Raw genomic sequence first — 15,614 nt, forward strand, 5'->3', positions numbered from 1 at the left:
TTTTTTTATATTTATTTTTTTATGTGTGTTTTTAATAAGTAATATATTGTTTGAAATGTTTGGGCCAATGAACTTTTCGCCCAGTTTTTGTTGTTGTTTCTGGTGTATTGTTTCTCGTAGTCTCTTCGTCCGTTTGTGAGTGTGTACTTTCTTGTATTGGACTAGGGGACAAGTGCAATTGTTCGTCTATAAATGCCGGTTTGATTTTGTCAATTGCTATAGTGTCTCTTTTGTCTCTTTTTAAAATAGTGAAATATTTTTCACTTCTGTCGAGAACTAGATAGGGTCCGGAATAATTTGGACGGAGTGGTTTTTTGACCGCGTCGTTCCTGATAAACACGTATTTACAGGTGTGAACATCCCTTGGAACGAAAATGTTCGTGTCTGTCTTTTTGGTTGGAGTGAATTTTAATTGTGACATTTTACGTTTTAATTCGGTCACGAAGGTTGTCGTTGGGGCAATATTCGCATTGTTTTCGCAGAATTGTCCGGGTAAAATTAAAGCTGATCCGAAAACTAATTCTGCGGGCGTGCTCTGCAAATCTTCCTTCACAGTGTTGCGGATTGCTAAAAGTATGAGCGGCAAATTGTCTGCCCAGTCCGCGCTGTTTTCATTCATCGCTAAAGACGCTTTCAATTGTCTGTGGAAGCGCTCGACCATGCCATTTGCGCACGGATGGTACGCAGTAGTCTTTATGTGTCTGGTTCCCAACAAATTATTAAATTCCGCGAAAAGAGTTGATTGGAACTGTGCGCCCCTGTCTGTTGTGACTACGGAGGGTACTCCGAAAATAGCTATCCAATCCTGTAGGAATACTCTGGCTATCGTTGAGGCTGATGTGTCTCTGACTGCTATTGCTGTCGGCCATCTACTAAATCTATCGACTATAGTAAGGATATGGGTGTGCCCTTTTGAAGTGGGCAAGGGTCCAACTAAGTCAATATGCACATGGGTGAACCTGGCATCAGGTACACTGAAAGTTCCTGCAGGGGATTTGGTGTGCCTGTGTATTTTGTTTTTTTGGCACGGAACGCAAGTTTTGGTCCAACTACGGATGTCCGTATTCATATTTGGCCAAACAAAACGTTCCGCTATTAATTTCACAGTGGCGCGTTTTCCTGGGTGGGACAAATTGTGAAAGTGATTAAAAACTTGTCGTCTGAGGCTCGGTGAAATATACGGGCGAGGTTGTTTTTGCGATACATCGCAGTAGAAGTTTGTTGTTCCGAATGGTGTCGGCATTTCTTCCAGCTTCAGTGAAGTCTTTTCCATTATAGCTGGAAGCGTGGTATCGGCTGATTGCTCTTGTGCTATTAATTCCATACTTAGTGGAGCGGAATTTAAAGAAGCAATCGTTGCGCGAGATAAAGCGTCAGCTACAATGTTCTCGTGTCCTTTTATGTACCGTATATCGGTAGAATATTGGGCAATAAAATCGAGATGTCGAATTTCTCGAGGGCCGTATTTGTCGACCTGTGTGTGTAGAGCAAATGTTAAGGGTTTGTGATCCGTATAGATGGAAAAATTTCTACCCTCGAGCAGATGTTTAAAATGTTTTATTGCAAGGTAAATCGCAAGTAGCTCTCTCGAAAAAGTGCTGTATTTACTCTGCGCCTTGTTTAGCTTTGCCGAGAAGAATGAAATAGGGGTCATTTTGTTGTCGGAAATCTGGTGAATGACTGCACCTACTGCTATTTCAGATGCATCCGTTGTTAGTGTGAGTTTCGTTGTATCGCTCTCTTGGACGTAAGTTAGTTTGGTGAAGTTTTCCAAAGCAGTTTTCGATTTTTCAAAGGCCTGGAGTGCAGGTCCCTCCAAAACTAACTGTTGGTTTTTTGTCCGATTTTTTAACATGTCCGTTAAAGGCGCGAGTAACGTAGAGCAGTTAGGCAAAAAACGTCGGTAATAATTGATTATGCCTACAAAACGGCGTACCTGTCTGACAGATGTCGGTACAGGAAAATCAGAAATAGCGCTTACTTTTTCGGGTAGAGGTGAAATTCCATCCTTGTCAATCAAGTGTCCGAGAAATTTAACTTCTTGTTGGCCGAAAACACATTTATCGGTGTTTATTTTCAGTCCGAAATGTGATAGTCTTTTAAAGGTTTGCTCAAGGTGTTGTCTGTGTTCGTCGAGGTTTCTGCTGGCAATCAAAACATCGTCCACATAAGCGAATATGAAAGGCAGACCTCTGAAAACTTCGTCAATCAAACGTTGAAAAGTTTGGCAGGCGTTTCTAAGCCCGAAAGGCATCCTAAGGAACTCGTAAAGGCCGAATGGTGTTGTTAGTGCAGTTTTATGTATATCTTCTTCTGCGACTGGAATTTGAAAATAGGCTTTTACGAGGTCCAGCTTTGAAAAAATTGTGGCGCCTTGAAGTCCGTTGGCGAAGTCATGGATGTGGGGGATAGGGTATCTATCTGGAATTGTTTTTGCGTTTAAATGCCTGAAATCTCCGCACGGGCGCCATGTGGTGTTGTCAGCTTTCTGTACCATGTGGAGTGGTGACGACCAAGCACTTTTCGAGGGCCGTATTATTCCCATCTGGAGTAGGTCTTGAAACTCGGATTTTGCCAATTTGTATCTATCCGGTTTCAAGCGTCTGGGGGTTGAATAGACGGGCGGTCCTGTAGTTTTGATGTAGTGCTTAGCGCTATGCTTGATAGGGTCCGTATTTTTAAATGGCTGGGAGAGTTGAGGATATTTTTGGAGTAGCTGGCGGACGTGTGCATCTTCGGGTAAGGCAGCGCTGATTCCGGTGGTTAAAAATTTTGAAGTGGTTCCTCTCACCGAAATCTTCGTTTCGTTGTCTGTTAACGAATGGTTTGTCATGTCGACAGACAGGTTAAAATGGGCTAAAAAGTCTGCCCCCAATATTGGAGTGGTCACGCTGGCTATGGTGAAATTCCAAACAAAATTCCTTCGCATTCCCAGGTTTAAGTTTAACATTTTCTCTCCAAAAGTGGGTATTTTAGTCCCGTTAGCAGCTTGCAGAGTGAGAAAATGTGTCCCCGTTGGATGGCCATGCGGTGTCGGTATGACGCTGATTTCAGCTCTGGTGTCTATTAAGAAGTTATATCCGTGAATTTTGTCACGGATATAAAACAGACGACCTTTTTTGTGTATTCCAGCTACAGTTGTCGTCGTTACTGGCTGGAAAATTCGTTTCCCTGTGCTGTTTTTTTGAACGCACAGGGTGTAGTGCATCGTCGAGCGTCCGCGCCGAATTTTCTGTGATAGAAGCATATGTTTTGTCTATCACGTGAACCGTGTCGCCTGCTGCTGGAGCTTCTTCGCCTGGTCCTTTGTCGCGTGTTGTTGTAGTTACTGGGGTAACGTCGACATACTTGGAGAACGTCGGCTAATTGTTGTGACAGCTTTTCCACTGTGGACTTTAATTCCGCTAGCTCCTCGTCTCGGGTTTGCACTGGTTGCTGTTGTTGTGCGTACACTTGTCGGCTTCGGGAACTTTCGAGTATCCGGTCAGCTATGTCGGCGAGTTTTTCTAACGTCGTCTCTTCAGACATTGGCGCGAGGATTTGTTTTGCTGTCGCGGGTAGCTTATTCATCCACAAGCTACGCATAATGCTGTCAGACATTTTATTTTCTCCTAACAAGGATTTCATGTGTCGTAGTAACTGCGACGGTGTGCGGTCTCCCAATTCAACTTGTGTGAACAGGTTTCGCAGCATGGCTTCATTAGAAACGCCGGTTCGCTGTAGAATGGCTTGCTTGAGTGTGTCGTATGGGTTTTCTTCAGGCACATTGTCAAGTACATCTATAACCTCTTCCACTATCTCCAAAGACAGTTTCTCGACGAGATAGCAATAACGCGCTCGTTGTGAGGTAATTCGGTTGGCGTCAAATAAAGCTTGTATTTGGACGAACCATATTTTTGTGTTCGCCGGGTTGAAGGGTGGAATGTTCAATGTCATTGTTTCATGCTGGGTTTCCGTGGGTTGTAGTGACATTATTATTTTACTTGTCTTTTGTTCGCGGTTTGACGTTATTCTTCCACGTGGTTGTCCGGTTATTTTCCGTGTGTTTTGTAAATATTTGTGTTAGAGTTCAACACGTGGTTCCTTCAAAAACGTTCATTTCATTTTAAAGTTCGGGGGTCACCAAATTTGTAACGGGTTAGTATATAATAATACACCAAACCGGTGCAAAAATATACAATGAAACAAACAGAAAATGAAGGAATGAAAACGCTTGTTGAATAAATTTGAACACGTTTATTTTTCGTAGAAAAATAAAAAGCTAATGTTCATTTCAAAAGATGAAAAATCCAAACGTGAGGAGGAAATGAAAAGGCACACATAAAGCGACTGCTGCTTTAACGGGGGAGAAAGAAAGGGCGAACGTATGCAGGTCGCTAACCGTCCGCGCACATGTTTTGACGAGGAGTGGCCACTGGTAGTCGGGAGGCGAAATCTGGTGCGACTGGTCAGCTCAAAAACCACCCGATGAAAGAGAAAGAAAAAGGGGCTGCGCGTGGGACCTTGGTTTTCTGCGCATGCGTTTGGAGAAAAAAAGGAAGTGACCTCACGCTCGTATGTGTGTACGTATGTGTGGTTAATGCGTATGTGTGCTTGCGTGCGTGCCTGGGGTGTATATACGTAGTTGTGTATATACGTGCGTGCGTGTGGAAAACAAGTTTGGACACCCTGTACATAAATATATATATATATATATATATATATATATATATATATATATAATTCAAGGTGAATATTTTCCAGCAGTAATATGTCGCTACACATTCATGAGCATGTTTCGGTCAGCTAACAAGTAACTAGAGACCTCTTCAAGCGATATTGTTTATACAATAGTAGAGTCTGTAATCTACTTTCTTATTACGGTCTTATTGCAAGACTTTCTCAAGATGATTGATTTGAAAAAAATAACATGCAAGCGCAATATTTGAAAATATATAATGCGTTTATGACTTGAAAATAAGTTTTAGTTGGTTTTGTTCAAACGAAACAGTCATTAGAATTAGAATAAATGAAGTGAAAATAATGTTTTTGTTCATTCCACGTCATAAACGCATCACACATTTAGAATTCTAAAGAACAAAAGAAAAAAAAAGAACAAAGAAAAAAAAAGTCTTTTTCACGTCATAACCGCACCACATATTATTTTAGGGGGAAAAAACAGTTATAGTAAACGCATAAGAAATCTAAATCATAAATTCGGTGCATTTTAAAAAACAAAAATAAATATCATTTTAGAAACAAACATTTTTTCTTTCTTGTAAAACAAACAATTCAATCTTTCTGCTTTGTTTTGATTTGTGTTTTCCAGGCAACCAATCATTGAATCATAATCTGAGAGCGAAACAGCCGGATTCTTTGAGACCTGGCACGCTACTAGGCGATGAGAAAGGGACAACACCCATAGAACAAGCGCCGGTTCCAGAGAAGAGCATTTTTATGGTCACAATTGAATGGCTTTTACAGATGAAAGCAGTTGTCGTGAGTACTTAAAAAAAATTGATTAGAAAGAAATTGTAGTGCTGGCATCAGTTGGTACCACACCAAATATCTGAAGGGTCAAAGAAGATAGAAAGCAATAACCAGACCTCCACTGGGAAGGCTTATTGTGACCAAAATTCCAGTCTGGCCAATGGCCGCTGCCAGCTAGAAATTGATGGCAAAAGGCTGTTGCGATAATACAAATTCATTTGTAAATGTTATTGAAAGAGGCGGAGGGTACTGGAGATCTGGGGAGACTTGTTGTCACCTAGACTCCAGAGAACACCACAGGTTGTTGACAGAGAGAAATCTTTGATGATGGCTTGAATGAAAACTCCTAGTAAGTACACACAATAACATTAACAACAATAATAATAATTACAACTAGCAGAAACAATGGAAATTCCACGGTAGTTGAAAAATTTTAAAACACATAAATAAAATGAATAAAAAATAAAACAAATAACGACGAATTTAAAACAATTTTTAGCAAATTGTTTTTTAAACTTTTAAAAAGAATTGGTTTAAAAAATTTAGATTATTTTTCAATGAAAAGTCAACACACAGCACATTTTTTTTGTTTTGTTTTTATTCTGAATAATTTTTTCATATAAATTATAAAGGAACAAATGTCAATTCATTTGCACATTTTTTAATTTGAAAAGAATCTATAATAATAATAAAAACTTACAGTTTCTTCTCAACATGATTTTTTTTAATTATAAAATAAAATATCCAATTTGAAACCGTAAACAGACAGCTATGTTTTTTTAAATTTTTTTTTATTTTTAGAGAGGAAATGGTTTTAATGCTTTTTTAACTGATAAAGAACGATTCTAAAGGGAGATAATTCGTTTCTAATTAATTAATGTTTGTGATGATGATGTTTTTTGTGACACTGAACGTACAGAGAAATAAATTGATATTTAGATAATATTTGTTTTTTTAAATTTTAAATCGAATATTACTAAAAATAATCATAGCAATGTTGATAATGCTTATTATTATAATAATAACTCCAGCCATGGGTCAAACGGCATAGACAATAGAAAATCTCCAGTAAAGTATATCTTTAAGTAAATACCTGATGATAAGCAACAGCAGTTTTAAATTTGGTGGGATTTAATGGTGTTTTATGGCCAAAATTGGGTCTTTAGCTATCGTAAGCAATTCTGAAATGGTATCTCAATAAAAATAGCAAGTAAGGAAAATCTTATACAAACCATTTCTTGTATTATTCCAATACGAATTTTCAAAACTATCAAACTAAGAAATGATTTAAATTGGACAGGAAAATCAAGTGAAGGTCCTATGTCCTGCAGGGGAAAGAATGAGGCTTCCCAGGCCATCATCCAGAGAAATTCTTGAACTGCTATCGCAAAACAAATGAAAATAAGGCTTTAAATAAAATTGTGATTCAATGTTATTTGAATATTGACCCTCTAAGAGGTGATAAAGACGAGGAATGCATCGAAGATAAAATGAGCTAAGACTGTTTTAATGAACAGAGCAAAACTTGCAAGACAATCCAATGCAATAAGAACAAATGAATTCTTATCTGCTCTTGAAATTGAAGAACTAAAAAGAGAAATTAAAAAAGAAAACTTATATGAAAACTTGATGGAATTGATGAAATGTCGATAGAAGAAACAACTAAATCTGTAAACAAAAATGTTGTAACTTACGACAATCAAACAATTTCATAGAAGTGATCGTTAAAAGTATCGGCTGACAAAAGCTAAGGCATGTGTGTGTGTAGTATGGCATGCCCCCCCCCCGTCCCTGACAATAGAGCAGTGCATATACTGCTAAGGCTAAGGCAACGAAAGGGAGTTATTGTTATAGTATGATATATGTAAAGGCATAAAGGCAAAGCTTGGTTGAGGGGTTAAGTTTACTTTATTATAAGTATATAAAGGTAACGGCTATGGCATGTAAGATTAGTTTACATGACAAATGATTTATGATTAACAAACAAGTTCAGACTTGTTTATACTAGATCTATAGATAACAGTAGATGATTTACGACGTCAGATGGTACAGATAAGAACAAATGGCAATATTAAGAAACTTAAGCATTATGGTCGCAGGAGGCAGCCAGTAACTTCCAGAGAAAAAAAGAAATTTAAGTAACCGCTACTTAAAATTCCCATACTAAAAACTTCTTAAAAGAAATGGAATCAACTCAACCAGATAATATCATACCAAATCCAGGAGCACCAAATCCTCCACGATCTCTGATCGAGTCTAATAATGAGGAAGAACTTGTATCAGAAACTGACGACGATCTACTCTGCAAAGAAACGGAATTAGAGAATCAAACTTGTGACAAGTACGAGGATCTGAAACACCGAGATGCATCACTATTAAACGAACTGGAGGTAAGTGATGCACTTTCCAGGCACTAAATTCTGTGGACCCTTTACTACTGATCATTTAAAGGATGACCTTTTAAATGATGATCCTTTAAATGATGATCCTTTAAATGATGATAGTTTAAATGATGATCTTTTAAATGATGATCTTTTAAATGAAGATCCTTTAAATGATGATCTTTTAAATGATGATCATTTAAATGATGATCTTTTAAATGATGATCTTTTAAATGATGATCTTTTAAATGATGATCTTTTAAATGATGACCCTTTAAATGATGATCTTTTAAATGATGATCTTTTAAATGAAGATCCTTTAAATGATGATCTTTTAAATGATGATCATTTAAATGATGATCTTTTAAATGATGATCTTTTAAATGATGATCTTTTAAATGATGATCTTTTAAATGATGATCATTTAAATGATGATCTTTTAAATAATGACCTTTTAAATGATGATCTTTTAAATGATGATCTTTTAAATGATGATCTTTTAAATGATGATCTTTTAAATGATGATCTTTTAAATGATGATCTTTTAAATGATGATCTTTTAAATGATGATCTTTTAAATGATGATCTTTTAAATGATGATCTTTTAAATGATGATCTTTTAAATGATGATCATTTAAATGATGATCTTTTAAATGATGATCTTTTAAATAATGACCCTTTAAATGATGATCTTTTAAATGAAGATCCTTTAAATGATGATCTTTTAAATGATGATCATTTAAATGATGATCTTTTAAATGATGATCTTTTAAATGATGATCTTTTAAATGATGATCTTTTAAATGATGATCTTTTAAATGATGATCTTTTAAATGATGATCTTTTAAATGATGATCATTTAAATGATGATCTTTTAAATGATGATCTTTTAAATGATGATCTTTTAAATGATGATCTTTTAAATGATAATCTTTTAAATGATGATCTTTTAAATGATGATCTTTTAAATGATGATCTTTTAAATGATGATCTTTTAAATGATGATCTTTTAAATGATGATCTTTTAAATGATGATCATTTAAATGATGATCTTTTAAATGATGATCTTTTAAATAATGACCCTTTAAATGATGATCTTTTAAATGAAGATCCTTTAAATGATGATCTTTTAAATGATGATCATTTAAATGATGATCTTTTAAATGATGATCTTTTAAATGATGATCTTTTAAATGATGATCTTTTAAATGATGATCTTTTAAATGATGATCTTTTAAATGATGATCTTTTAAATGATGATCTTTTAAATGATGATCTTTTAAATGATGATCTTTTAAATGATGATCTTTTAAATGATGATCTTTTAAATGATGATCTTTTAAATGATGATCTTTTAAATGATGATCTTTTAAATGATGATCTTTTAAATGATGATCATTTAAATGATGATCTTTTAAATGATGATCTTTTAAATGATGATCCTTTAAATGATGATCTTTTAAATGATGATCTTTTAAATGATGATCTTTTAAATGATGATCTTTTAAATGATGATCTTTTAAATGATGATCTTTTAAATGATGATCTTTTAAATGATGATCTTTTAAATGATGATCTTTTAAATGATGATCTTTTAAATGATGATCTTTTAAATGATGATCTTTTAAATGATGATCTTTTAAATGATGATCTTTTAAATGATGATCTTTTAAATGATGATCATTTAAATGATGATCTTTTAAATGATGATCTTTTAAATGATGATCTTTTAAATGATGATCATTTAAATGATGATCTTTTAAATGATGATCTTTTAAATAATGATCCTTTAAATGATGATCTTTTAAATGATGATCTTTTAAATGATGATCTTTTAAATGATGATCTTTTAAATGATGATCTTTTAAATGATGATCTTTTAAATGATGATCTTTTAAATGATGATCTTTTAAATGATGATCTTTTAAATGATGATCATTTAAATGATGATCTTTTAAATGATGATCTTTTAAATGATGATCTTTTAAATGATGATCATTTAAATGATGATCTTTTAAATGATGATCTTTTAAATAATGATCCTTTAAATGATGATCTTTTAAATGATGATCTTTTAAATGATGATCTTTTAAATGATGATCTTTTAAATGATGATCTTTTAAATGATGATCTTTTAAATGATGATCTTTTAAATGATGATCTTTTAAATGATGATCTTTTAAATGATGATCTTTTAAATGATGATCTTTTAAATGATGATCTTTTAAATGATGATCATTTAAATGATGATCTTTTAAATGATGATCTTTTAAATAATGATCTTTTAAATGATGATCTTTTAAATGATGATCTTTTAAATGATGATCTTTTAAATGATGATCTTTTAAATGATGATCTTTTAAATGATGATCTTTTAAATGATGATCTTTTAAATGATGATCTTTTAAATGATGATCTTTTAAATGATGATCATTTAAATGATGATCTTTTAAATGATGATCTTTTAAATAATGATCCTTTAAATGATGATCTTTTAAATGATGATCTTTTAAATGATGATCTTTTAAATGATGATCTTTTAAATAATGATCCTTTAAATGATGATCATTTAAATGATGATCTTTTAAATGATGATCTTTTAAATGATGATCCTTTAAATGATGATCCTTTAAATGATGATCTTTTAAATGATGATCTTTTAAATAATGATCCTTTAAATGATGATCTTTTAAATGATGATCATTTAAATGATGATCTTTTAAATGATGATCCTTTAAATGATGATCTTTTAAATGATGATCTTTTAAATAATGATCCTTTAAATGATGATCTTTTAAATGATGATCCTTTAAATGATGAGCTTTTAAATGATGATCTTTTTAATGATGATCTTTTAAATGAAGATCTTTTAAATGATGATCCTTTAAATGATGATCTTTTAAATGATGATCTTTTAAATAATGATCCTTTAAATGATGATCCTTTAAATAATGATCCTTTAAATGATGATCTTTTAAATAATGATCTTTTAAATGATGATCTTTTAAATGATGATCTTTTAAATAATGATCCTTTAAATGATGATCCTTTAAATGATGACCCTTTAAATGATGATTTTTTTAATGATGATCTTTTAAATAATGATCCTTTAAATGATGATCCTTTAAATGATGATCTTTTAAATGATGATCCTTTAAATGATGATCCTTTAAATGATGATCCTTTAAATGATGATCTTTTAAATAATGACCCTTTAAATGATGATCTTTTAAATGATGATCTTTTAAATGATGATCTTTTAAATGATGATCTTTTAAATGATGATCTTTTAAATGATGATCTTTTAAATGATGATCCTTTAAATGATGATCTTTTAAATGATGATCTTTTAAATGATGATCTTTTAAATGATGATCTTTTAAATGATGATCTTTTAAATGATGATCTTTTAAATGATGATCTTTTAAATGATGATCTTTTAAATGATGATCTTTTAAATGATGATCTTTTAAATGATGATCATTTAAATGATGATCTTTTAAATGATGATCTTTTAAATAATGACCCTTTAAATGATGATCTTTTAAATGAAGATCCTTTAAATGATGATCTTTTAAATGATGATCATTTAAATGATGATCTTTTAAATGATGATCTTTTAAATGATGATCTTTTAAATGATGATCTTTTAAATGATGATCTTTTAAATGATGATCTTTTAAATGATGATCTTTTAAATGATGATCTTTTAAATGATGATCTTTTAAATGATGATCTTTTAAATGATGATCTTTTAAATGATGATCTTTTAAATGATGATCTTTTAAATGATGATCTTTTAAATGATGATCTTTTAAATGATGATCATTTAAATGATGATCTTTTAAATGATGATCTTTTAAATGATGATCCTTTAAATGATGATCTTTTAAATGATGATCTTTTAAATGATGATCTTTTAAATGATGATCTTTTAAATGATGATCTTTTAAATGATGATCTTTTAAATGATGATCTTTTAAATGATGATCTTTTAAATGATGATCTTTTAAATGATGATCTTTTAAATGATGATCTTTTAAATGATGATCTTTTAAATGATGATCTTTTAAATGATGATCTTTTAAATGATGATCATTTAAATGATGATCTTTTAAATGATGATCTTTTAAATGATGATCTTTTAAATGATGATCATTTAAATGATGATCTTTTAAATGATGATCTTTTAAATAATGATCCTTTAAATGATGATCTTTTAAATGATGATCTTTTAAATGATGATCTTTTAAATGATGATCTTTTAAATGATGATCTTTTAAATGATGATCTTTTAAATGATGATCTTTTAAATGATGATCTTTTAAATGATGATCTTTTAAATGATGATCATTTAAATGATGATCTTTTAAATGATGATCTTTTAAATGATGATCTTTTAAATGATGATCATTTAAATGATGATCTTTTAAATGATGATCTTTTAAATAATGATCCTTTAAATGATGATCTTTTAAATGATGATCTTTTAAATGATGATCTTTTAAATGATGATCTTTTAAATGATGATCTTTTAAATGATGATCTTTTAAATGATGATCTTTTAAATGATGATCTTTTAAATGATGATCTTTTAAATGATGATCTTTTAAATGATGATCTTTTAAATGATGATCTTTTAAATGATGATCTTTTAAATGATGATCATTTAAATGATGATCTTTTAAATGATGATCTTTTAAATAATGATCTTTTAAATGATGATCTTTTAAATGATGATCTTTTAAATGATGATCTTTTAAATGATGATCTTTTAAATGATGATCTTTTAAATGATGATCTTTTAAATGATGATCTTTTAAATGATGATCTTTTAAATGATGATCTTTTAAATGATGATCATTTAAATGATGATCTTTTAAATGATGATCTTTTAAATAATGATCCTTTAAATGATGATCTTTTAAATGATGATCTTTTAAATGATGATCTTTTAAATGATGATCTTTTAAATAATGATCCTTTAAATGATGATCATTTAAATGATGATCTTTTAAATGATGATCTTTTAAATGATGATCCTTTAAATGATGATCCTTTAAATGATGATCTTTTAAATGATGATCTTTTAAATAATGATCCTTTAAATGATGATCTTTTAAATGATGATCATTTAAATGATGATCTTTTAAATGATGATCCTTTAAATGATGATCTTTTAAATGATGATCTTTTAAATAATGATCCTTTAAATGATGATCTTTTAAATGATGATCCTTTAAATGATGAGCTTTTAAATGATGATCTTTTTAATGATGATCTTTTAAATGAAGATCTTTTAAATGATGATCCTTTAAATGATGATCTTTTAAATGATGATCTTTTAAATAATGATCCTTTAAATGATGATCCTTTAAATAATGATCCTTTAAATGATGATCTTTTAAATAATGATCTTTTAAATGATGATCTTTTAAATGATGATCTTTTAAATAATGATCCTTTAAATGATGATCCTTTAAATGATGACCCTTTAAATGATGATTTTTTTAATGATGATCTTTTAAATAATGATCCTTTAAATGATGATCCTTTAAATGATGATCTTTTAAATGATGATCCTTTAAATGATGATCCTTTAAATGATGATCTTTTAAATGATGATCCTTTAAATGATGATCTTTTAAATAATGACCCTTTAAATGATGATCTTTTAAATGATGATCTTTTAAATGATGATCTTTTAAATGATGATCTTTTAAATGATGATCTTTTAAATGATGATCTTTTAAATGATGATCTTTTAAATGATGATCTTTTAAATGATGATCTTTTAAATGATGATCTTTTAAATGATGATCTTTTAAATGATGATCTTTTAAATGATGATCTTTTAAATGATAATCTTTTAAATGATGATCATTTAAATGATGATCTTTTAAATGATGATCTTTTAAATGATGATCTTTTAAATGATGATCTTTTAAATGATGATCTTTTAAATGATGATCCTTTAAATGATGATCTTTTAAATAATGACCCTTTAAATGATGATCTTTTAAATGATGATCTTTTAAATGATGATCTTTTAAATGATGATCCTTTAAATGATGATCTTTTAAATAATGACCCTTTAAATGATGATCTTTTAAATGATGATCCTTTAAATGATGATCCTTTAAATGATGATCCTTTAAATGATGATCTTTTAAATGATGATCTTTTAAATGATGATCTTTTAAATGATGATCCTTTAAATGATGATCTTTTAAATGATGATCTTTTAAATGATGATCTTTTAAATGATGATCTTTTAAATGATGATCCTTTAAATGATGATCTTTTAAATGATGATCCTTTAAATGATGATCTTTTAAATGATGATCTTTTAAATGATGATCTTTTAAATGATGATCCTTTAAATGATGATCTTTTAAATAATGACCCTTTAAATGATGATCTTTTAAATGATGATCCTTTAAATGATGATCCTTTAAATGATGATCCTTTAAATGATGATCTTTTAAATGATGATCTTTTAAATGATGATCTTTTAAATGATGATCCTTTAAATGATGATCTTTTAAATAATGACCCTTTAAATGATGATCTTTTAAATGATGATCCTTTAAATGATGATCCTTTAAATGATGATCCTTTAAATGATGATCCTTTAAATGATGATCTTTTAAATGATGATCCTTTAAATGATGATCTTTTAAATAATGACCCTTTAAATGATGATCTTTTAAATGATGATCCTTTAAATGATGATCCTTTAAATGATGATCCTTTAAATGATGATCCTTTAAATGATGATCTTTTAAATGATGATCCTTTAAATGATGATCTTGTAAATGATGATCTTTTAAATGATGATCCTTTAAATGATGATCTTTTAAATAATGACCCTTTAAATGATGATCTTTTAAATGATGATCTTTTAAATGATGATCTTTTAAATGATGATCTTTTAAATGATGATCTTTTAAATGATAATCTTTTAAATAATGACCCTTTAAATGATGATCTTTTAAATGATGATCCTTTAAATGATGATCCTTTAAATGATGATCTTTTAAATGATGATCTTTTAAATGATGATCCTTTAAATGATGATCCTTTAAATGATGATCCTTTAAATGATGATCTTTTAAATGATGATCCTTTAAATGATGATCTTTTAAATGATGATCTTTTAAATGATGATCCTTTAAATGATGATCTTTTAAATAATGACCCTTTAAATGATGATCTTTTAAATGATGATCCTTTAAATGATGATCCTTTAAATGATGATCCTTTAAATGATGATCCTTTAAATGATGATCTTTTAAATGATGATCTTTTAAATGATGATCCTTTAAATGATGATCTTTTAAATGATGATCCTTTAAATGATGATCCTTTAAATAATGATCTTTTAAATAATGATCTTTTAAATGATGATCCTTTAAATGATGATCCTTTAAATGATGATCTTTTAAATAATGACCCTTTAAATGATGATCTTTTAAATGATGATCCTTTAAATGATGATCTTTTAAATGATGATCTTTTAAATGATGATCTTTTAAATGATGATCTTTTAAATGATGATCATTTAAATGATGATCATTTAAATGATGATCTTTTAAATGATGATCTTTTAAATGATGATCCTTTAAATGATGATCTTTTAAATGATGATCTTTTAAATGATGATCATTTAAATGATGATCTTTTAAATAATGATCTTTTAAATGATGATCCTTTAAATGATGATCCTTTAAATGATGATCTTTTAAATGATGATCCTTTAAA

General features: G+C 30.0%; 1 protein-coding gene across 3 annotated transcripts in view; it reads left to right on the top strand.

The window, feature by feature from the left end:
- The window catches only part of LOC145294128 (cilia- and flagella-associated protein 70-like), a 147,667-nt gene that overhangs the window by 104,804 nt on the left and 27,249 nt on the right, over positions 1-15,614 (top strand). For all 3 annotated transcript variants that reach the window (XM_080141234.1, XM_080141233.1, XM_080141235.1), the window contains one exon: positions 5,309-5,478. In XM_080141234.1, coding sequence (XP_079997360.1) covers positions 5,309-5,478 — 170 coding nt within the window. The remainder of the gene's footprint in view (positions 1-5,308; positions 5,479-15,614) is intronic.

The sequence above is a fragment of the Euprymna scolopes genome, chromosome 15 (assembly GCF_053919585.1).
Source record: "Euprymna scolopes isolate OS-2025 chromosome 15, ASM5391958v1, whole genome shotgun sequence".
In the NCBI taxonomy this organism is placed as follows: Eukaryota; Metazoa; Mollusca; class Cephalopoda; order Sepiida; family Sepiolidae; genus Euprymna; species Euprymna scolopes.